General features: G+C 54.4%; 1 protein-coding gene across 1 annotated transcript in view; it reads right to left on the reverse strand.

Annotated features, from left to right (window-relative positions):
* Positions 1-2190: 2190 nt before the first annotated feature.
* Positions 2191-24286, reverse strand: part of RNF213 (ring finger protein 213) — an 86045-nt gene continuing 63949 nt past the window's right edge. The window contains exons 37-61 of the mRNA XM_023523011.1: positions 23728-23828; positions 23429-23611; positions 22527-22696; positions 22327-22426; positions 19170-19281; positions 18359-18572; positions 17938-18128; positions 17020-17142; positions 16114-16224; positions 15456-15695; positions 15062-15143; positions 14328-14362; positions 13109-13203; positions 11865-12024; positions 11164-11344; positions 10726-10817; positions 9891-10142; positions 8559-8691; positions 8140-8223; positions 7541-7721; positions 6979-7258; positions 6235-6429; positions 5713-5802; positions 5432-5610; positions 2191-4183 (exon numbers count right to left, since the gene is read on the reverse strand). Coding sequence (XP_023378779.1) covers positions 4030-4183; positions 5432-5610; positions 5713-5802; positions 6235-6429; positions 6979-7258; positions 7541-7721; positions 8140-8223; positions 8559-8691; positions 9891-10142; positions 10726-10817; positions 11164-11344; positions 11865-12024; positions 13109-13203; positions 14328-14362; positions 15062-15143; positions 15456-15695; positions 16114-16224; positions 17020-17142; positions 17938-18128; positions 18359-18572; positions 19170-19281; positions 22327-22426; positions 22527-22696; positions 23429-23611; positions 23728-23828 — 3738 coding nt within the window. The 3' untranslated portion in view covers positions 2191-4029. The remainder of the gene's footprint in view (positions 4184-5431; positions 5611-5712; positions 5803-6234; positions 6430-6978; positions 7259-7540; positions 7722-8139; positions 8224-8558; positions 8692-9890; positions 10143-10725; positions 10818-11163; positions 11345-11864; positions 12025-13108; positions 13204-14327; positions 14363-15061; positions 15144-15455; positions 15696-16113; positions 16225-17019; positions 17143-17937; positions 18129-18358; positions 18573-19169; positions 19282-22326; positions 22427-22526; positions 22697-23428; positions 23612-23727; positions 23829-24286) is intronic.

The raw sequence follows: 24286 nt of genomic DNA on the forward strand, positions 1-24286 counted from the left end.
TGACCAGAGCAGCAAACGTTACTTTTTAGACCAACGGACAGTGACTTTGTGGAGGATTGAGAAGAGAGGACTGAGCTGCGCGGTACACGGTGAAGAAGTGACAAAGTTTGCTTAGGCAGGGGCCGGGCCCTCCGTTTCCGGTCTCCCTCCCGGCATCCTTCACGGACACGGTTCGGGGTTCGGCGTAAAGATCGGGAGTGACCGCCCCAGTTCCGCCGGTTCCCCAAACTCCTTCCGCTTGCTCTTCAGTGGGCCAAGGTGCCGCAATTTAGGGTAGCGTGTCCCGAACCCCATCGCCGAGCATCTGCCACTTACGTGGCTCCTTGACTTCAGTCTCAGTGACGGTCCCAAAGTTGCGGAGGGGGGACACAGCCCCCAGCCGGACTCGCGGACTTGGACTCGACTGCTCGGATCCTGGCGCTCAGGAAGCGTCCCCGACCCGCCACCCGCCACCCGCCACCCGCCACCAGCGGCGCGGCCGGCCTTTGGGACACGGACTCCTACCCAGAGCCCCTTGGTGCGGTGGGCATGTTGTACTAGGGAAATTCAGAGAAGACGCGTCTGGTTTAGATCTCAGGAGGAACACACAGCGGGCGAGGATGTGTGTTTGAGCTCGAGGGGCTTCGGGCAACGTATGACAACCCGCAGGGCCTTGGGACGCGGCTGAGTTTTCCACTGGGATTGGGACGAGTGCCAGGCACTGTGCCCAGTTATTTACCTACACAGACTTATTTTTCACTGCAGCAGCGAGAGTTACTTTACAGGTGGAGAAATCGAGGCTTAAAGAGGTCACGTGGCTTGCCCAAGGCCGTGGAGCTGGCAAACGGAAGAGCCAGGATTTCTTCTGGGGTCCGTCTGGGCTGCGCTGAGAGTCAGCCTCGTCATTTAGAGTGGTCGGAGGCTCTGGGTCCCGTTCCCGAGAGTTCTTCGGGGCTGGCAGCAGGTCTCTGTGGGATGTGCAGCGTCGCTGGACGGCTTGCATGTGCTCCAGCCCCGGCCTTTCCCCTCCACCTTCACTCTGCCCTTGCCCCAGCCGGCTTCCGGAAGTGCTCCTGCCTCCTGGGACGAAGCCGGTCCTGTCCCAGAATACCATGTGACTCAGCATTCGCACCTTCCTGGCGCTGGCTTTCCCAGTGGGAAACAGATTCACGATGCTTAATTAGTGACCAAGGAGGGATTGGAAAAATGCAGAGAGCAGTACAGATGCTAATCATGGCTGGGGCGGGTGGCTGTCAGGTCCCGGCCTCCCGCCTCCCCGCCTGCTGTCCTTCGAGCCCCGCTGGTACAGCGACTTCCCACGTGAGTATGCCTTACCTACCTAGCAGGGCCCTTCGCCCTGACCTTTTCTTCACAGTGATTGTTTTCCTCTGGAAGTTTGTTTTTAGGTCGGAATTGCCCGAACCCGAGAATAACTGAAATAGCTTGTCGGGGTGGGGAGGAAGGGAGAAGAAAAAGCGATAGCTTAAGACTGTCATTAACGAATGACCAAATCCTGCAGCCCACAGCGGAAAGTAAATAGCTTACACGCACGGCAAGATCTTAAGGAGCTAGCGGTCAGCCATGGCGATTTGCAGGTAAGTACCACCTGGCTCGTGACTGTTGCTGCCCGCGCCGAAAGCAAAAAGACCTGCGAAGGGACATGTCTACAGATGACCCGCAGGAGAGTGAGCAGGAGGGAGGCTGAGGTCAGTGACGACGTGTCAGAGATGAGAGGAGGACCCAGCCGTGGTTCTAGGCCACAGGCTCCCTGGAAGGAGCCATTTCTTTTTGGAAGAGAAGATGCGGCTTTTCCCTGGAGTAGTGTTCGCCACCCAAATCCAAGTGGGCCGCTGGAAGCTTCCGTTTACCGCTCCCACGTCCGGATTTCCTTTCACTGCGGACCCCTCCCCACCCCACAGCACACCCACTGCCAGCTCTGGCATGTGACGCGTCATTAGGCGGAAGTCACCCTAGGCAGGCAGTGGGAGGGCACCCCCTGAGGAGGGGCTAAAGCTTTGGGGAGCGGTGTGCAACCCCGTGGGTCCTCGGCTGTGCCATCATTTTTTGTCCAGAGGAAAAGTTGACCCTCACGTTCTTAACCAGAGTGTACGTCTTACTTGATGGACACCTCTACGAGCATTTGCATAGACCAGCAAAACCATGCCCAAAGCCTATTTGCCATAGAAGTTTTCCCCGCAAAGAGAAGTGTTATTTAGTAGCAAATCTCAAGTTTATTAATTGACTATAACAAATATAATGAAATCTGCATTTGCTTATTACTAGTGTATTTTTGTACATAGAACAAGATAAGCGAGATAATGACAGTTAAGGCTTTGAAAGCATAGCATACAAAACAAAACATCTTAATGTAAAAACCTTCATAAAAGTGGGGGTGTGGGAAATGCTCAGCTGTGGCACACTGAAGAACCACAGTGGCACCTGATGGCCTGGCCAGCTCCATCCCAACTCTGAGGTATCAAAGGAGTCCCAGTGCAAGTTGAAGAGTTGAACAAGCAACACTCCGCCCTGATTAAGTGGCAATTAGGTTGCAATCCTGGATGCAGATGGCGATTTGAGGGTGCTTTTGCATAGTCTGGAATGACTGAACAAGCATAGAGTACTAAGTGCAAGTTGATGGGGTTCCAGATGAGTCACTGCGGGGCCTGCATCACTGTATCCGCCGCGTCGAGCAGTCTGAAATCAAAGAATGCAGAGTGCGGGGCCTTGGGCAGCTCCCCGTGCTGCTGAGGGCGTCCACGGGTGCCAGGGGAGCTCTCATCACCCGTGGGCCCCAGTTCGAGTTGACCGAGTCATCACTCATTTAGGATGCAGGTTAAAGACCTTCGCCTGACTTGTAAACAAGTGTTTCTCCGTGGTAATGCGTGCTAGGCCACCTGGGAACAGGAATCGGTCCCGAGGTCGCTAAGCGCCCAAGTGGATTGTGAAAGAGACGCCATACTTACAGTAAGAAAAGCAGCGCAAGGTGAAGGCTGGCCGACTGCTCTCCTTTTCCTGTACTGGAAGCTTAACTCGTCCTGTATTCTCTCTCAGTCTGTTTTTGTGCCTTGGCTGAGACCCAGAGCGAGGACCAGACATCCACACACTTGGGGGGGGCCACACTGAGACCACGTGTTTATTTGGCAGGACGCCAGGCAGTCAAAACCCTCGCACAGAGACGCCAGGACTGTGCCTGTGACCCAAGTGTACATCGATGACGTTCATTTAGGATTTTAGAGTACCAGGGTTGGGAGGGAGTTTGGCCATCAGTCCAGTCCCTTCGTTTATTAGATGAGGAAACAGATCCTGAATTGTCTGGGCTGCTTTGCTCAATGCTCTTCACAGTGAGAGCTTTGTGGCTCTGACCTTCGCCGTGGCAGTGACTCATGGCTGGGCCTGGGGGAGGGCTTGTTAATTTGGCCTCAAGGTCTGTTACAGAATGCCCTGACTTGTGAGAAGACAAAAAAGAACCTGGCACTTTTTTACTTTTTCACCTTCTTGGAAACCTGGCAATATTTGTTCAGTACTCAGCATTTAAAGAAATGAAAGGAAGAAAAAACCAAATTCTCTTCAGCAAGTGCAGAATAAATTAGAAAAAAAATAAAAGCGACCTCACTTGCCCCCACCCCAGTCCTTGTGCAGTAGTTTGAGTAAGAAGGGCCCCGGTGGCCGGGTATGTCCCGTAAAGAGGCTGGCGGCCCACGACCGAGCATTCCTGTGTGCGAAGCTGAGAGGCGACTTTTCCAGTCTCCTTGGAATGTACGGGGGTTGGGGGGTTATTGCAATTTCAAGTAAGCCTCGGTCCTCACCTCCCAGTAACCAGTGTTCATCAAAACGTGAGAAAGTTTGGAATAGACACAAGGGCCTCTGGATAGAGCCTGGCTCTCGAAGAGCCGTCAGCACACATGTGTCGTCCCGAGCCTGGAGCGATGCCAAAGGCTTTCCTTCTAAGCACCCACAAAGGCGACAGTCCACGGTGGGGCCAACGCAGGGGTGAGGCAGGGAGAGCCTTCCGTCGCCGAGCCTTGGCAGAGATGGTGCCGAGGGGTGACTCTATCTCATCTGTCGGTCCCGTTTCAGCTGAGCGGCCAGTTTCCACGCAGCGACACAGTTGGAAAGTGGTATCTGATCCGGGAACTGGGACTCCATCTCCGGAAGAGCATCGCTGTCTTTAGTTTCCATGTAACTGACCAGCGTGTCTCGCAGGCTGAAAACCAAGGAACAAGAGACAGCATTTAAAAGCCTTCCAGATGACGTGAGGAGACCATCAGCTGCCACTTTTCAAGCTGGCGCTAGAACCGAAGTTCTATCAAGAGCAGGAGCATGAGGGGCCGCTTACCATCAAGCACCGCCCAAGCTGGTAAGCGGGGACCTGACTCCTGGGTGCGGGCTCCGGTACGTACCTGCCCTCCCACATGCGGTGCTCAAGCTCCATAGGAACAGAGCCAACCCTGGGAGGGCCCAGGCAGAGGATCTTAAGCACTCTAGTGATGCAAGTTGCTATAGAAAAGACAAAGCCTGCTGTTCTGAAAAAAGCTTCTACTCCATTTCGTGTTTTGTGCGAACAAATGCTGTTAATTCTCTAGGAAAGGGGTCTTTTTTTCCTACACCAAAAGTCCAGGATCATCAAGACTTGTTACAAAATTCAGAGGTATCAGTACACACAGGTATATGCCATGGAGCATAATGGAAAAAAAAATATCAACTACGACGTGTACTGGCGAAGGAACTTTAGAAAACCGGCAAAATTAAATCCCTGCCTCACACCACACATAAAAATAAATTGTCTAACCAAACAAATGTGTAACATAACACTATAGAAGCACAAGAAGAAAACACAGGACACTATTTCATAATCTTGGGATAAGGAAGACCCTTGGAGCCGTATTTCCCTACAGAGGCTTTACAGGGAAATTCTGTCAGGTTAGAAAATTAAACACAGAGCATCTGTAACATAACAGATAAAATATTAATCTTTTAAGATTAAGAAAAAGATAAACACTCCCCCCCTCCAAATAACTAAAGGCTGTCAAGAGGTAATACAGAAAAAGGTATATGGCTCGTAAGTAGAAAAATGTCCTCAGCCTCACTAGTAAATAGTTTCGAAAATATAAGTGAAAACGAGATATCATTTTTGGCCCATTAGATTGGCAAAAATGTAAATCATATCCAGTGTTCTCACACATTACATGCTGGGGTAGCTTTTTCTATCAAATTTAAAATGCACATCTCTGACATAGTAACTCTACTCGTTATAACAAGAATGTGACTTTCGTAATTATTTTTAAAAATCCAATAGAGATTAAAACGCAAAAGCCAGTCCTCGGGTGCCCCGGCACTGGTAACGGCCAGAAACCGAATTCCACGGTAAGAACTTGCCACCTCTGTGGGAGGTCATGGGGCAGATGGCAGAACCTTCCGAGTGTGCCCGGCCCGCCAGGCTGGCCAGTCCTACCTCCAGTTGGGGTTGAAATCCCCCTGGGTTCGGAGGTTCTTTAGTTTCAAGATCATCATTTCATGGAGCTCCAGGAGGAAGGCGTCCAGGCTGATCTGGTTCAGGAACTTGCTGAGGAGCTTAGTATTTTCTGGGCTGAGATCAGCTCTGTACTTGGCATTTATCTCCCCGAATGGCTCCTACGATGAAATAGGAACAGATGAAGCCCAAGCCTGGGGCGGAGCCCGCTCCCTCGGCGCAGCCATGTGTGTGCAGGGAGGGGAAGGGCCGGGGGGACTCACTTTTCTCAGGCGCAGCAGCTGCTCAGACTTGTGGGCAGAGAGGAGCTGCCAGAGGGCAATGGCGTGCCTCAGCTGACAGCGGTGTAAGGCCTGGGAGAGGAAGAGAAGTCACAGGGGTAGCCGGGCAGGCCGCGGGCCGCGGGCCGCGGGCGGCATCCCTGCCCAGTGCTCGCTGCGTGTGCCTCGGCCTGCAGGCCATCTCTGTTCCAGCCACGATTTCCCCAGCCTCATCTTTAAACCATCTGGAGAGGCCTCGCCTCGGGCAGCAGCTCAGAGCCCCTGAGTACCAAGCCGTTTGGGGTGGCTGCCGCCCTCAGTCCCCTGTGGCACGCCCCCTGGCACCAGTCTTTACCCCAGGCTGTCGTTTCCACGTGGGCGGGCTGGGGGATGGGCTGGTCTCAGCACCTCTCCTTTCTGCTGCCCAGACTGGCACGCTGTCGGGCGCTGTTCCTCGTGAGAGGAATGGCGGGGACGTGAGGGGCAGGGCCAGTTCCCTTGAGAGAGCCTGGACGCGAGACCCACCTTCAGAACCTGCTCCGTCTGCTCACTCATCCGCAGCTTGTCTTGGATGTACAAGGCCAAGTCCATGTTCGGATCCTCCCCGGCTGTGCTCAGGAACCCCAAAGTGACTTCTGTGACATGCAGAGCTTCACAGGCGTCAGTGTAGGACTGCAGCTGCCCACTGATGGCGCTGATGGCCATGTTGGGGAGGGGGTCCTAGGAAATCAAAGGCGGAACGGGTCGTGGGTAGTCGTGCAGCATGACCTGGCGAGCGTGTTTGCCTTCTCCTCTGCCAAGGCCATGGGACAAACCCGCACAGCAATAGCAGGGGACGCTGGAGCCTCCTGCGTCAGCAGAATTCCAGATACGTTACAGGAACAGAGGGGAACTTGCCGAATCCTCAAAGCACCGTTGTGAGGATGTGCACGTGGAGACGCACACGCACACACGCGCACACAGCCTCCGGCACGGCACACGGAAGAGCAGGAAGCCGCCAGCCTCTGGGTCCCCGGCACTGGCACACATGGTCGCGACCCCAGTCCCGAGAGGCTGACGACGGGATTTCAGTGCGCTCACGAGCAAACGTGCGCCAACTGGCTGCCTGCTCACCCTCTGGGACGAGCAGTGGGCTCAGGGACTCGGGGAGGTCACCGAAGCTCAGGGGCGCTCCCGGCGAAGGCCGGGCCTGAGCGTGGACCGGGGCGAATGGGGACAGAAGCGCTCTGATAAGACAGAGGCGCCAACGGATAAAGTCCCCGCGCTCACCTGCGGCATCTTGTTCCTTATGTCCAGGAAGAGGTGTTCGTAGTTCCTGTCGCGCCTGTACACCAGCGTGGGGATGCCCTTGAGGGTCAGCCGGGGTTTGCCCTGGAGGAAGCGGCTGGCGAGCTGACGCTGGATCTTCTCCAGGTCAAACTCCTGCAGGTTCTCCGCGCCCCGCTCCACTCTGTACTGGCAGTTGGAGAGGATCAGCGGGGTCAGGTCCCGCTCCACCTCGTAGCTGATGACGTGCAGGTCAGCAATCTCGGAGGCGTCAACGGAATAGCTGAGGACGTGAAGACACAGCACTCAGTGTCCTGGTCAGTGTCCGTGGCCCCGGACACTGGGTTCTATGGAGCCAGTTCCCACTTGATGTTCTCACAGCCCGAGCAGGCAAAACGACACGGCACCGATGACACTCTCATCAGTGTCTGGAGGACTGCTTATTAGAGAAGGAGCTGAGTCTGGCTTGTGCCTGCCCTCCCGAGCCTGGGGACCCTGCTTGGCTGGCCTCGGAAGTGACTTCCTGGGCTGAAAGCCACCGCGTCCCAGCGGCTCCCGCACTCACCTGTTGTTTTCCTCGGAGAACTTTTCCACCGTGGAGATGATCTCGTTGTGCAGGGTAATCAGGTAGCTGACTAAGGCAGTGGAGCAGAGGCCCAGGCCCTGGCGACGCGGCAGGATGACCTCGAAGTTGGTGTCTAGGTCCAGGTCGGTGCTGCAGTAGTCTTTAGGTAGCTTGATCTCACCTTTAAATGACAGGGGTGTTCTTGAGCAAGGCTGGTCACTCCGTGCTGCCGCTTGCATCGAGGCCAGGGAGCCGCCACAGCGGGAGCAGCCCGAGGACGTCACCTCAGCCGAGCGGAGCTGCACCAGCGACACTCCGAAGATCCCGCTGCCGAGTCTCTCATACGCCAACAAGTTTCAAACCCCCACAACTTTTTATTTCCGTATCGACAGATTCGAGAAGACCGAGCGTGTATTATTCCCGCTACATTATTTCCCTCGACCCAGACATCTCTACTCAAAGATGCACAGATTCGGCATCGGCGCGCGCGGCACGGCGCTGTGCAGTCTCGGGCACGGGCACGGTCTGAGCTGAAGAGAAGGGCTACGTGGACGGGCCAGCCTGTCACGGGCAGTGCCGACGGGGAGGACAGCACTCACCATTGGTCTCCAGTGATCTCCTCAGCTGGTTCCATGTCGACAGAAAGACACTGATTCTGTCGTGGAATAACTGCTTCAGTCCGTCTGTCAAACACAACACTTCTTAAGAACTCACGTGACACCCGCCGGTCTCAGTCACACCAGCAGCCCTGTCCCACGCTCCTCACGCAGACCCAGCTCTGCGCCTCCCCGCCCACCAGGGTGTTCTAGATGCCGCCTGAGATCAGAGGCTGGGTGTGCGGAGTGGGAGCGGGGGCGGGCTGCTGGCTGCAGCAACGCCGGCTCACGGCACCCATCTCTCATGCGGAAAGCGGAGCCTGCAGAATACCCATTAGCCCTGAAGTGCTCCCACCCCCCAGCTGCAGTGGCCTTTTGAGCCACTGAACCTAGTCCGATCTCCTGTGAGAGCAGAGTCCTACCTGAAGTGTGACTGCTAATAAAATCTCTGATGGTCTGGTACACGACTTCTGGCACATTCTGGAAGCGTTTCACTAGACTCTTCTGCAGAGCCAAAATGTCAGGCAAGAACTTCACCAATCTCAGTTCTGCTTCCTGGAGAAGGGGAGACCAGCCAGTAACACCTTTAATTTGCCCAGAAAACATTACTGACGAATTAGCCCTGGGGCTGGCTCAGGGTGTGCATTTGTGGTTTCATCTGGCCAACGTGGCGTTTTATATGAATATGCATCACAGTGCTTGGAAATGGGTAGAGGGCCGTACCATTCTTTCAGCAAGGACCCCCGGCTGCTTGCCACGTTCTGGCCACTGTCCTACCCCCTAGAGACAGATGAGGAGGGAGCAGATAAAGTCCCTGCTCTCAGGGCGCTGACATGTCACGTGTTTGCCAAAAGCTGAGGAAGGAAAGCAGCCCTCGGGCCCACGCCATGGGCTGGGTGCGGGAGAAGCTGCCGAGAGCAAAACGGAGTTCGGGCAGTGATGCCCGTGCCACCTGGCGTGGCTCTGAAGACAAGACCTGCGCCGGGGAGGGACCACTGTCCCAACACGCCGTCCTTGCTGCGCGAAATCATTTTCTTTAACTGACCAATGGAAATATCTGAACCGCCTTACTTCTCGCTGGGCTGCAAACACTGGTCCATGGAGGGAAGTGACTAGAACATCCATTACAGAAAATGAAGGTTCCAGGGGTTGAAGTTAGGAGCCGTGTGTTTCTGGTGCTCACCGATAGACACCCTTTATCCCCCTCCAGATCCCCCCTATGTGACCGATAGACACCCTTTATCCCCCTCCAGATCCCTCCCTATGCTCACTCCCCCCGTGTCCAGCCTCAGCCCCCACAGTTCAGGAAGAGGGGAGGTTTCTTGGTTTGGTTTGGTTGGCCGTTTCGGACTAAAGCTTGTCATTCAAGCGCTATCCATGGATGGCCAGTCGCTGCAGGCCCCAGAGGGGGAAGAAGGTGAACAGACGTGGCAGGGAAAGGCTTTTACCCTAATCTTCCTTGCAGGGTACTGGGGGGCACTCTGTGGGGTGGGGCCTCACGTTCTTGACACATTCCTGCAAATTCCAGCTCGCGTGTATGTTTCATCTGTCTCTGCTTCGAACTACCCATTCGGCTCGGCGTGGACGGACACCTCTGTCCCTGAGACCTCTGCTACGGACATTCCATTTAAAATTCAAAGCCCTGGAGCGGTCTGTCCAGTGTCCCACCTTCAGGAACCACCAGGCCAAGTCAGAGCTGGGGCCCTCGGGTCCCCGGGGGAAGTCGGGCTGGCGGTCACGCGAGGCGGCCTCACCTTCTGCAGGAACTTCCAGAGGATGGGCACAGTCTCTTTGCCGTTCACCTGCTCCACGAGGTGCCGCAGGTGCCCCACGGTGACCCTCCTCCTGCAGCTCCACATCTTGGAGCTGTGAGCCACGCTACCGCGGGGCAGGTGGGGCAAGAAGGCTGCCGGGTCGCCAAAGACGATTCTGGCCACGGGGCTGGAGCTGATACGCTCGTCGCGGCTGATGAGAGCGTTCACCGCCAGGAGGTTTCTGTCCAGGTGCTGGGTGGAGAGAGCACCGGGTTCTGAACGGGAGGTGTACCGCCAGCACATGGACCCCCAGCGACCCTACCGGGGGCCAACGAGGGAGTCTGGCTGACTCATTTTAGCGCATAATCAAATACTCAGTGATTATGCTAACTGATTATAATTTACACTTTCCTTGTTCGTAGCTTTGTGTTCCCGGAGAGGATGAGACTCAGAGACCTGTATTTTAGTCCCATCCTTTTACTTAGTGACAGTTATTTCCCGATGGGCTTAGTTACTCTCGGGAACACTCCTGCCGGACAGAGGAACGAGTCCGACGAGCAGGGTGCCTGTGGTGTCTGTGTCGTCGTTTCTCTACGTCCTGGACTCCCAGCGGCCCCTCGGCCCGGCTAGACTGGCCTCAGGACGGGACAGGGGACGGGGACAACGGGAGGGTGGGGTGACCCGGGTGGAGAACACCTAGATCTGGGCTCGGCCTGAGGCTCCTGCGGGCCTTCCAGCAGTGACACCGGCCAGCGCGTCACCGGCCGCTCAGGAAACACGCTCCCGCACTCCCGGAGCTGAACGAGGCAGGTGGCTGCCGCCGCGCCCCACATACCGCGAGTTCAGATAAAATAATCATCTCCATGAGTTTTTCCCAATGGTTTCTCTTTTCTTTGGTTGACAAGTTCGCGTCAAAATGTAAAGGCTCTACGAGGAGAAAGCGCATGGGTTACCCAGGGAACAAAGGCCAGGCCGTCTGCAGGCAGCAGACACCAAGGAGCTGTGAGGCTGAAACAGTTTTCCCCTGGGGGGTGGGTCTCTAACGACCCTGAGCGCGTGGAAAGGGCTCCTGCTGCTGCCCCCAGGCTCACTTCGCTGGCTGAACACTGGTGACGACCCGGCAGGGAGACATGGGAAGGGCAGAACAGGTCCCTTCCGTCCCCTGCGGCAAGTCCTCGGGCGTTGCCTCCCGTCACCACCCTTTCGTCTCCCACTGGGAAGAGCGAGCAAGCCTGCGGTCCTTGTGGATGTGCCTCGCGCCCCGTTCTCTTACTGTGGCCAGGGAGGTGGTGCTGCTCCCTGAGGAGGCCGTGCAGGATGAGGTGGACCACGTGGGTGGTCTCGTCGGCGCCCTTGCCCAGCGTCTGTGTCAGCTGCTCCAGGTCCCTCCGGATGTGCTGCTGCAGAAACTCCCTCGGATCCCTCACCGGAGGCTTGATGATGTGGACCAGAGCCTGTGGCGACAGGGGGACAGTGTGTCGAACGAGGGCTGGTTTGTGGGGGAGCCACAGAGTTCCGTGGAGGCCAGGAGCGCCACCCCAGCATCGAGTCGGTGCGATGCACGGGCAGACGGAGGAGGGCAGGGCTGGGGGTGACCGCCTCCGACATCGTCAGAGGGGAGCAGAGCCTTTCCAAAGCCTGAGCTTTCTGCTGCCCTGGTCACTTGCCATGGAGGAGGTGCACTGAGCTCCAGCCGAGGCGCGGGGAGGCCTGGCCGTGGCAGACCCTGCACTCCCAGGTGTGAAAGGAATGGCGGTTCGTTTCCTGTGGGGCTCACGGAAGCGGACGAGCACGTCCCCCGTGCTGCCACACGCCACAGGAGGCGTAAGTTTTCTACTACTTTGTGGATTAGGTAACAGTGACATATTCAACATCCACAGGAAGGGCTAGGGTTTTTTAGATAAAAGGACACTGCGAAACACTCCAGGTCACTATTGTTGGAAGGAAGTCTGGCTCGCCAGTGCTACCCGGTACCTGGGGACTCTGGGCAGCTCCCAGCAGCAGAGCCAGATGGGTGAGTAACCGGATGAGGAGGAAGACCGCGGGCGACAGCTCCCGGTCAGACACCACCACAGCGCCCCTGGGGGGCGGGCTTCCCAGCACGTGGCCCGTCTGAGTTCTGTCTGAGAGGGACCTGCGAAGAGCAAGAGAAGCCACTGAGGGCGGCAGGGGACCGCGCCCTCTCAGCGCAGGGGCGCACACCCAGTCCCGCAGGACCCGGAGACCCGCTTCACGGTTTCGAAGAACACAACAGTCGTCAAAGTACTTGTCGTGCTAAGCCAGACCGCCTTCCTGAGCCTTCCTCCCTACGGAACCGCCTTCCTGGCTGACCCGACGCGCACGGCCTTCTCAGCGCTGAATCGGGGCTGTCGGTGCCGTCCCTGGGTCGTGTGTCAGGACAGCGGTCTGGGCCTGCTGCTTCCACCGAAATCACCGCGGGGCGAGAAGGTGGGCTGAGGACGGCTGACATCAGCACGGGGACATGGCCCACGGGCCTCCTTTTCCCAAACCACAAGCTGGGATCCGAGGTCTGGCAACGGTAGCCCACTGATGCCCGGATGAACGTGCCGCACGACGGGCGTGCTGGGAAAAATGCCGGCGATGCCAGACGTCCTGGTGTTTTTGGAGGCCACGACTTAGAATATTTTAAGCTGTGCCTGCACTGGCAGGGCCAGAAAGTGCGGTGACCACGGAGGGTCCCGCCTCCTCTTTCACGGGAGCATCTGTAACCAAATGCGGGACTACGAGATGAGGCGTTTGTCGGGGTTCTGAAGTGTTTGATGAGAGTACGTCTCCTCTTTTCCCAGAAAGCGAGGAAGCTAAGAGAGTTTACGAGTGAGATGGCACGCGCTCAGATAGACTAATGCCCAGTTTTGGGTTGTGCAGACCTAAATGTCCCTCTGAATTAGGTCACCTGTTTCTGTCAAGCATATTTCAACAGGGGGCATGTCCCAGGCCCAAGTGGAAGACATCTGAATTAAGTATCCATATTAATGAGTATTAACATGTCATCTGCTTTGCATTTAAAAGCCCAGTTAGCCAATGACAGATCAAACACTTCGCTGAGGCATGACTCCGGGACCTCCACCTTGAGGTCCAGCATGTCACAGGTTTAAATGTACGGTATTCATACTATATTATCAATGTATCAGAAATCGAATAGAAATAGCCCGAAGCCCGTGGTCTGACTAGTTAGAAGGAATTACAGGCGTACGTACTGGACAGCGGTGAACCCGTGCTCCGGCTTGTGGTCCATCCCTCCGACCGGAGCGCCGCAGTCCACGCAGGAGCCCTGCTCCATGGGCATGCCACACTAGGACAGACAGACGTGGCCCGGTTCAGTCTCGGAGCCAGGATCGGTGGACGCACAAATGCCATCACGCACGTGAATGCATACTCGCCACAGCAGGCAGTGACGGCCACTAGGGCTGCTGATTCTAGCGCATGCATATTTAAGGGGGGGCCAGGGCACATGTTCCATGCAAACGACACTGTATGTGGGCAAATCTGGACCTTTTTTTTTTTTAAACAGAAGAGGCAATTTAAGTGTTATTCCCAAACAGACACGTTACAGACGGACGTATAAAACCCAGTCTTCGTTCTCAGCTTTGTCTGCTTTCCAGCCCCCTGTCCGTCACGGTCCTCGGCGCTTCGCAGTCGGCCACCAGGAATATGGCAGCAGCTTCCACCCTGCTATTCTGAACTCCCTCGGGCTTATTTAAACGGGGCAACCATGTGATCCACTGCTTCTTTCTGGGTAGGACCATGGCCGTGACAGGCCGGACGCCTCTCGCCTCCTAGACCACAGCCCCTTGGGAAGAAGCTATTTCAGTCTCGTCATGGACGAGGAAGTCAGTGAACTCAGAATGAAGTATATACATCCGTTTTTTCCCTTCCATATCTCTCGTTTACTTTATTCAATACTCCTCCTCAGTTCGATAGCCTGCCGCCGAGCAGACGGCCCGACGAAGGGCCCTGGCTCGATGCCTCGAGACTCAGGCGACTCATCCAGGTCCCCTCCCCCCACCACGGCTGACGAGCTAGGAGTCTCTTCATCCTACCCCCGCGTATCTAGCCCACATCTCTTCTCTGGGCTAGTGATGCGGCTCCTGACCTAACCAACACTTTGCCGTCACGGAAAGACATGTGTCACTGATCCTGTGCTGCAGTGGCCAGGAAGGGTAGCTAGAGTGGTCCCTAACCAGCAGCAGTTTTGTCTCCCAGGGGACCTCTGGCAATGTCCACAGTGCTGAGGCCGAGAGACTGGCTGGACACCCTGACTCCATTTATACGCTTAGTTGGAACACCTTGCACGGTCCTCGAGAGAGTCCGTTCTAGAAGGTCAGGACCTTCGTTACCCTCCTCTTCCATGCCCCCCAGACCCAGGGGAACACACTCTGGAGCCCCCCAAACCCCACCCCAAATACCAAGACTCACCTCTCCTACAGAGCACAGGTGGCCATTGGGACAGTCTGTTAAAAGAACAACAGGGCGCGTGTTGGCTGCTGGGGTTTCACCGAATGACCCGCGGTTAAAAGGGAAAGCTAACTCTCCTCTGGCCGAAACCGACACAGACATGGAGCAGACGTCTGAGCACATCTGGGGAGAGCGTCTGAGTTTACTGCTACAGAGCAGAGAGGAACCGCGTTCCGGGCTCGGCCAGGCGGCCCGTGGAGGCGGCGGACGGCACTGACGCGCTCTCTCCTCATCTGTTTGCCAAGGGCATGTTCTACAACCTTTAAGACGAGTTTAAAAGGGCGGTTTCCTCAGGCACCAGCAAACTTTACACAGAGCCATGGCCTATGCTGCTCTGTCTCCCAGTTTTATTTTTCTAAAAGAACTATCTCTGGGTCAAAAACCTGGTTGGGTTGTGAGCTGGCCTTGCCTGAGGCTCCAGTGCGGTCCCCAATCTCCACTTCTCCTCAAATGACATAATCCAGGGAACAGGAGTACATCCTAACGGGGCTCTTCCCCACGCCTGAGGAAGGCCTCGGATGGTCTACAGTGGGCACATTGCCTGTTCACGCCATTCACGGCCTGCCGAGGCACCAGCGGCAGGAGGAGGCGGGCACCAGCCACACGGCTCCCAACGCTAAGCCAACGGCTCACGTGGCATCAGGATGCTCGCCAAAGCTCAGGACGGCGATTCTATCTCAGACACCAACACTTACTGTACCAGCGGACTCCTTCCAGACCCTTCCAGTTCCTAGCTTGAGCCAGCAAGTCTTCAGGCATTGTTGGAAGAAAAGCTTTCTGAAAAACCAAGAAAGCAGAGCGAGCTTTAGAGAAGGAAACAGACCGATTGGCTGCTGCTGTGCAGACTTCTGATTTTCTCTCTTAATGTCATGAGCTGAGTGGAAAATATAGTAGTTCTCTGTGAAATGACTCAGGGCGAGGCAAGATGTCCACCATCGTCGTGGACTAAAGGGTCCAGCGAGACAGAGGCCGACAGAGAAACAAGAAGACGAACAGGTTCAGCAGTTTTCCGGGCACAGGCTCCGTCTCAACAGTGACAAGCCATTACCGTTTCTACCGGGAGAGCGGATACAGTCGTATTCATCTTACCGCCATGTTGTCTGGGAAGAAGGCCAGATTCTTCAGCGGTTCCAAGATTTCGTTTTGTCCACAGAGAAGGATGATCGCAGCATGAATAGCCATTTCTGTCACTGTGCTTTCAAGGCTGCTCTCCCTGGGACCCATCCTCAGCAGTGGCAGGGCGTTGGTCACAAGGGATGTTGCAAAATGTCTCATTTCGGGAGAAAAGATCTTGCTTTCTTCAATGACTTTGTTCATAGCCTCACATTGCTGACAGGAAAACACACTTCAGTGTTAAAATGTTATCAAAGAAGAATGCAAATCCAAAGGTTTGCTCTAAGTCCGTCAGACTTCGCTACCGGATGCATGTCGAGAATCACGGTAAACAGCTGAACCATCACTACCCAGAGGAGAGAACGCTCCTCTGCAAACGCAGCTCCTCACTCCCGACAACCCACTCAGCTGCTCTGTTTTGCTCAGTAGTATCCTACGTTCTTGCCTCGAGTTTTAACTGTAATTCTGAGAGCTTTGGGTGACACAGGGAGTGGTCCCTTAGCACGCGAAGGTGAAAACTCCCATGCTAGATAAAAATTACGGGCATAATTTGTGTTTGTGACTTCTCCCTCCATTCAAAAAGTCTCCCCGAACACCGAGATCATGACCACAAGTCCCAGAGGTTGATACTCGCCTCTGGCTTAGGGTGCAGGTTCGCATTGCGGGATGTGTAGAGAGTGGTGACCTCTCTGAACAGCGCTAACAGGAGGTGGACCGCCTGTTGTGTTCCTGAGTTCCCGCAGGCCTGAGAAAGCAAGGACATGCAGTGAGACTCTGCAAAGTTATACAGATCTAGCCAGGGGCCACAGCCATGCGAGTCGCAGGTGCACACGGGACGTGGATCCGCCCTAAAGCAGGAGATGGAGGGGGAGCGTCTCCCAAGATCACAGAGCCTTGGACCCGGCAGCGCAAGGCCCACCTGGCAGATGGCACGGACGGCTCATAAAGTATCCCCCTGTTAAGCTCATGCACGTTTATCAGCGACCTCGCCACAGTAGTAACAGAAACCACCACCTAGTCTCTCTGACGACCCTGCTGGTCCTGGAAACTTCCTGAGCAGAGTAGGATGATCTCTTTCCTCTTTTCCAGGAAGCAAGCCCAGAACACTCTAAAGATGAGATTCTAAAATCCTTCCATCTTTCCTGGGATTGCACGCACACAGTGACTGGCGCACACAGGATCGTGAGTGCACACGGGGCGCGTGCTGCTGGTTATGCCTGCACGCTGCGTACGGAGTAATCCTGGCGGAAGTGATTTCCACAGGGTCTCAAAGTAACGGACATAAACACATCAAAAAGGACCTGCCGATGCCAACGGCTGCAGCAGGTCGGCAAGGCCTAGCAGATCTGCGCACCCACTCAGTTGCTGCTGCTCTGCGGGCTCGGCCTGGGCGTGCCTGTGGAGGCCACTGCACGTGACTTCTGATGCAGGGTGTTGCCCCTCGGGACCCCTCCCACTGTGTCATTTGACATAACGGAAGGAAGATGCACGTCGCGAGGGGCGCCACTTTGCCCAGAGGGAAGGCTGGAGCCCGGCCTACCTCCAGGACAGTCGCCGCAGCCAGGGGCGAGCATTCCAGGACAGCTGTGCCCACGGCGTCACGGACAGCCTTGTACTTGTGTCCGTGTACCAGGAACCGGTCCATCTGGCTCGGATGGTCCTCCTGCAACCCCAGGAGCATGGGCGAGTCACAGCGGGGACAGTCGGGGGAGGTTTAGCAAGGAACCGTGGGATAGGTAAAGGAGCCATTAGGAGGCGAGGGTGCCGGCTGGCGTGCCGGCCCAGCCCGGCCCGGTGGCGGGGGGCCGCTGCCGTGGGGGGCACGTTCCCCTCGCTGCACGAAGACGGCGAGGGGACCGAGCTCCGGGAGGGGCGGCGGCGCGGCCCTCGGGGCTGTCTGCTCTCCCCACTCAGCGGGGCGCCGAGGCTGCGGCGTCACCCACGTCCACGCTGTCACCCACGCCCACGCTGTCACCCACGCCCACGCTAAGCTCCGCCCGGCAGTAAGAGTGCCAGACGTCGTCAGGTCATTTTCGGAACCCCAGAACAGTAAGAATTCGACCACTTCCGAGCACTAGGAAAGGACCACTGAGTGGCCCTGAAGCCAGAGTCACTGCCCCTTTCATCCTCGGCTCTTCCTTTCCCGTCTCTGCCTGCCAGGGGGAAAACCGGCCTCTCCCGCCAGCCGAGTTACTTCGGATTTACTGAGAGCAAAAGCCACGGAATCATTCTTCTGCTTCCCCCGTCAAACCCGACCAGAAGTGAGGAAGCCTAAGTTCCGCAGGTAGGTGACAGCCAGCAGCACGCACACGGCTCTTGCGGGTGGCGGGACATTTACAGAGCATCACACGCTCAAGCGGACGAACCGAAACAGAGGACCGGTGCAGATGCCCGCCTTCCCCCCAGCAGACCGAGACGGGGCCGGGGAGGGGGGCCGGGCTCAGGGCCCTCCGCTCACCTGCTGCGCCAGGACTTCCTCGGGGAACACCCACCGGGCCGGGTGGCCCGGTCTGGACAGACTCTGCACAAACTCCATGCCGTACTGGTCCGTGAGCTTCCTCACCAGGTACACGCGGTACCAGTCGTTCTTGGCCCGCGTGCAGAAGTCCTTCACCTGCCGCAGGTAGTGCTGCCGTTCCCCCGCCATCTCTGCAGAGGCCAGTGCGGGGCGAGGGCTGAGTGCAGGGAGCTGGGACTGCGTGACCCAGGTGGCCAAACAGCCCGAGCCCGCTCTTAGGAACTCAGAGGAAGAAGCGAACCGAGAAGAAGGGGCTGTGGGACACCCCAGCTTGCTCAGAGCCGGCTTCCCATACTTTCCGAATTTCAAGGTAACCGGGCCGCTAAGCCCGAGGCTAAGAAACGGGCCGCGGCAGACTTGCCTGAGCCGTCCCAAGCCTCGTACAGGACATCGGAGGCCCGGTCCAGACAGAGGCGGATGCGGGCCATCGCCTGCAGGTACTCCACCGAAGCCTCGCCGCTGGCGTCTTGGCCGCCGCTGGCCTGCAGGTGAGTCGTCAGGAGCTGGCCGTCCTCCCGCAGGGACTGCAGCGTGCCAGTCGTGGGGGATGCGCTGTTCTTCTCGTGCATGGAATCCTAGGGCACAGAGAACCGGGAGAAAGAGCTTCCTATGCATCTCGATGTGCGAGCCCCAACCCTCCGGAATTCCCACCGTGTAACCGCGGCGAAGCGGGAAGGACAGACGTGTAAGTTCGAGTGTCAGATTTTGAATCATGGAAAACTAATATGCCTTCTTATTTCAGGGGCAACAAAGGAGGAAAAGAAAGCCTATGAGGAAAAATTGCACGCGCATTGCAAAATTTGGGGAAGTAACAAAAATACGAAGAGAATAAGAGTGAAACGTATTCAGAGTCTCTTCCCTTGAGGCGACATGGTCAAGTGACATGGTCAAGTTCAGTGACATGGTCAAGTTCAGTGACATGGTCAAGTTCAGTGGCGTTTTCTTCTGGGCTGTTTTTGCTCTCGTACACATGCACGCAGGTGACAACACAGACCACGGAGGGGTAAATAAAGTTTTGAAACCTTTTTTTTTCCCCTCATGGAACATAGCGTCTATTAATTTTACTGACTAAAATTACATCCTGTAAGTTTTCAGAGGCACTGTTCCATTGTGCGAACCACGTGGTTCACACAGCTTGCAAAAGACACACAGGGGGGCGACAGCAGGCTCACCTCCAGACAGCTGCTAACGAGCACGTACAGCTCGGTCCTATCTTCAGCTAGGAACGCTTTCTTCTCTAACTGGGACAAGTAATCCTGAATATAATCTTTTACTTCAGGGAAGCTGCGGAAGGAAAAATTGTATACCTGGTTACTTCAGGTCTGGAAACTCATTTTGCCAAAAAAAAGGTAGTTACTCCCCGTAGACACACGTACAGACATACACAAATATGCACATGTAGTTTGTAACATGACTTCATTAAAAGTTTTTTAGCGCAATATTAGAGGAACAAAAAATGCTGTATTTTAGACCGGCTGTTCTCAAACTTTTTGGTTTCAGGCCTCCTTTACAGTCTTCGAAATTATTAAGAACTCCGAAGAGTGTTTGTTTATGTGAGCTGTATTTATCAATATTTACGGTATTAGAAATTATCAACTCACTTAAAATAACAAGTCCATTACACATTAAAATAAATAACATTAAAAAAACTTTTTCAAAACAAAAATGAATTGATAAGAGTGGCTTTGTGTTTCATGCTACAAATCTCTTTAAGGCCTCAGGTAATAGAAGTCAGCTGGACTCAGATCTGCTTCTGCTTCCAACTGACTGCGCTAATGCAGAATTTTCTGAAGAAAACTGGTGTACACGTTACGCGGTTGGAAAAAGGAGAACGTTTTAATAGTCTTTCTGATAATTGTGGATATTCTTTGATACTACACCAAACTCGATAAATGGATCATTTCTAAAGGTTAATGGCAATGTGCGATCCGAAGCCACATCAGGGGGCTTTTCATAGTCAATTACATTAAGTCAAACGGTTTGCCTTGTACTTTGTTGTGTTTTTTTTTTCTGACAGACATGATTTTGTGACTTCGAGCACTGGTCGGTCCTTCGGTCCTTCGGAAAATATAGGTTCACTGAGCTGTGCAGATCTTGAAAATGTTGAGGCATTTTTATTCTACAATGTATCTTTTAAAAACCTCACATTCGTTACTATCACCACCCATGCCATCAAACGTCTTTAGTTATTAGAAAGCTGACGGGCTCATGGTAAGGGATACACGTTTGCCAAAAGTTTAACTTTATCATCCTGAACAATAAATACCGTCAGCTGTTTTCCTCCACTTGTTTTCAAGAAAATGCCGGGGTCTGAAACCACGGACCGTCAGTCATTCCTGCAAGTCCAGGTGTCTCCCAGGAGCGAAGCGGCTAGGTCAGCGCTTAGCTCAGATCTCGCGGGAACGGTCCTCCTCGCGATGCCCGCCAGGCCCCCGGGTACTTCTCACTTCAGACGGACACTTTGTGAAGCGACGCACGCGTGGCAGGGAAGACGGAATGGCCGCCGTGGCGGTTCTCTCTGCGCCACGGTGCCAGCCGTGTCACCCATCGTCGCTTTAGTGACAGCGCCAAAACCAACAAGAAGGCACGTCGCGTCTTAGCAACACTTAGAAAAGCGCTGTGACCTCGGGGACTCCCCACGGGCCCAGAGACCCACACTCGGAGAACCGCACCACTAGATCAATACGAGCCCCACAGGCGACGCTATCCTGGGTGTCACTGACAGCTTAGCTCCCAAGGAAATACACCGATGGAGTCCACACTCAGGGGCCTGAGGCATGACCGAAAAGTGGGACTGGTCTCCCTCCAAGTGTCCAGGCCACAAGCAGCGAGGAGTGTGGACCCGGGGCGGGCGAGGGGGTGCAATGCTCAGCAGGTGGCTCGTCACCTTTGTCACATGGGTCTGCCCAGAGAACTGAGGTCTGCACTTCCACAAAGTAACTTCAAGTCCAATCAAATTAGTTCTTAATACACACAAAAATACGCAGACCACAAAAGCTAAGTAATGACAGAAGCCAGTATTTCTCAACCTGCAGAATGACAATGGAGATTATAAAATTTGTCTTACGTCCAAATAGGTAGTTACAAAATAGTCACGGGGATGTAAAATACAGCATAAGGAATATAGTCAGTAATGTTGTAATAACTACATATGGTGTCAGGTGCATACTAGATTTTTTGGGGTCATTACTTCGTAAGTTATATAAATAATCACTATGTTGTACACCTGAAACTAATAATACCGTGTGCCAACTATGATTGAAAAACAATTTTCTAATTATTAAAAAAATAATAAATTAAAAAATAATATTTGTCTTATGTTTCAAGATTTTTAAAATCAGTTCTGTAATGTTTAGTCTAAGTATCTCAGAATGAGGCGCTTGCTGGGCGCGTGCCGTCCTGTCGCTGTCTGCACTGTCGGCGCGCATTGTGTCCACAATCCCGTTCCCATTTCTCTAAGCAAAGAAATTCAAATGAATGCAGATTTCTCGCATTTATCAAGGTTAATAAAAATTGTACAACATCAAAAGAGGTTCTTCTCATATCTCAAGCCAACTCTTTATGTGTATTCCTTAAAGCCGTTTTATGGTATAGTACGATGCTAGCTCTGTAATAAAATATATTTGAAGAGCGTTTTATTTAAAATCCTTCAGGAACCCTGTTTAACACAAATGATGGGGAGAAAAGCAAAAAGACCCGTCCGTGGACAAGCGTGCAGCGGGTCCACGCGTGAAATGCGATGGAACCTCCACTCTCCGTCTGCTTTTGGACATTTAAGTCAGAATAGTCATTTCTGGTAGAACTTTTTTTGCAGGGTCTAGATTTTGCCAACACCTCAAAGCACACTGTCGACTCAGAACTCAGGTCGTGTACACCGAGAAGCTTCCAACTACTGGCCCCTTTCTAAGAATTTTAAAATAGCGGACTTAGACACTATATGCGCTTCTCTATCCATTTATAGAATCGGAGACACTTAGGACCTGAGACGAAGGACATCTAGGACAGCGAGGGTGAGGGGACATTACAGGTTACCATCCTCAGCGTCCTGAACCTGCGGAGCCGAGGAGCGAGGGCCAGACACAGGCGCCCGGCTCAGGCGCCCCCGCCTGGTTCGCTTCCCCAGGCTCCTTCCCCACGACCTGCTTCCTCCTCCCTAACAGCGAACTCATTTGCCTCTACGCCAAAATGGCCAACCCACGACCAACACGGCGGTCTCCTCCAAGACGCCCCCCGCAAATCGTGAAGCAGCTACTAGTCCTGTGAAGGGTATTTGGCAGAAAAACCACGATGTGGAGCCACCTGGAAGCAAGCCCGTGTTGGCGTGCTGACCTGTACTTCAAAAGCAGCTTCAAGACCACGGAGCGGATGACAGGGGTCTTATCCACGACATCGTCAAATGGAGAGAGAGATTTTGTGTGTTCATGGTGCCCTTAAACCAGAAAGAGAAGGGTAAGCTCATCGTTCACGCCGGACAAACCAAAGCGAGAGAAAAACCGAGTTTCTGCGTCGAGAGAAAAGAAGCAACTTACTTTCGGGAGCATCTCTTAAGTGCTTCTTTTGTACAAAGAGTAAAGACAGCAGAACCTGGACCACTTCCTTCTGTGGTGGACTGTTATCCTTGAAGCACATGGTGGACACCAGGTCCACAAAGAAACTGGTGCACATCTGCCGGAAGCGGGCGTGTTTCTCAATGGCATCCCTTGGGAAGGGTCAGAAATGGTCAAAAGGCTTGGAAGGGTGAGCTCCAGACTCCCTCCTTACAGAGTGCTTTGGGGTATGGATGGCATTTTGATTTTTCACATAAAAAAGTGCAGGTATCTCCTTACATTGGTTAGAGCTGGTCCTGAACCCTGCACCAGGCAGTGTGGACACATCACTTTCTGGCAACGCTTTGAGCATCTGGACCAGCCAGCAACACTGCTACCCTACGAGTCTGCCAAAGATCCCGTCCACGGGGCAGCCTCGTGCTCCAGCCTTAGGAGGCCTCAGATGCGAGGAAGGCGAATGAAAACCCACGCCACCTCCAGAGCAGGCTAAGCCCACGACGCTCCCGCTCACTCCAGCTACCTGCCCCGAGAAGCACTTAGCCAGCCCAGCGCTGGCTCTGCCCTGGGGTCATGGAACATGAGTGGCAGTCACACATCAAGAGGGTAAAGCGGATGCTTGCAAATTCCCTGGGTCTCTCGGGATGGCTCTATTTATGACTTTCCGATTTATTTTCTCGAATTTCACTGCCTCCCAAATCCACACGCATGCACGCCTCGGGGAGACAGGAACTCTGAGACACTCAGGTGTTTGGAAGGTGCGGAAGTGGCCATTTGTCTCAGGGCAGTCCCCTGCAGCCAGGTTTTCTAAGGTTGCTAGTTATGTTTCCGAACGCTGCATTTGCAAAAAGGGAAGAACGGCTTTCCCGAGAGGAAGGGCATCTCACCTGTTCTCCTGGGAGACCTCTGGAGAGAAGCTGTCTGGCAACTCAGTCAGACAGTACGGGCAATGCATCTGCCCCAGGGTGAGACAGGTTCGGACGCAGCCCAGGCAGAACACGTGGTCGCAGGGCAGGCAGACAGGGTCCTGCGCATCTCCCAGGCAGATGGGGCAAGGCTGAACCCCGAACCTAGAATCCAAGAAGGACAGTCAGTGCTGAAGCAGAGAAGCTGGCCGTGAGACGCTACGCACACTCAAGCTTCAGAAGTCTGTCCCCATGGTTCTCAAACCGAACATCTGTCTCACCGGGTTAAGGTCTTGCTGGCGTGGTCCTTGCACTCACAGAGGATGGACATCACCGTGATGAAAGCCTTGTGGGTCTTGATGTCAGAGTTCCCTTGCAGACACTGCGAGAGAAAGACAGTGACCGGGAGGTGGATGAGCGGTGAGGAAGGGCAGAGGGCGCCGGGCCAGGCGACTTTAACTCCCAGGGCGACAAACGAACACAGCTTCCGCTCTGCCCGCTGATGCGCAGTCGGGCCCGCCACGACTAAGCACGGCCAGGCCTCGCGTTTGCTTAAACCCTGAATGTTCTTTGTGATCACGCGGCTTTTGGGAGAAGGATGACTTTCTCAACTTCTGATTTCCATCCCCTACCTCTGTTTCTAAAGTCTACTTCCCTCTTCCCATTATAACTGATTTCAAACTTTAAACGATAATAGAACCACCACCTGTCTATGCAACACCAACCTTTAGCATTTGGGGAATATTTGCTTAGATCGTTTTTTAAAGAGACAAAATGTTATAGATACAGTTTTACTACAAAAAATAATGGCCCAGTGGTTGGACAGTGGATGGCAAGGAC

The sequence above is a fragment of the Pteropus vampyrus genome, unplaced genomic scaffold, assembly GCF_000151845.1.
Source record: "Pteropus vampyrus isolate Shadow unplaced genomic scaffold, Pvam_2.0 Scaffold371, whole genome shotgun sequence".
NCBI lineage: Eukaryota > Metazoa > Chordata > Mammalia > Chiroptera > Pteropodidae > Pteropus > Pteropus vampyrus.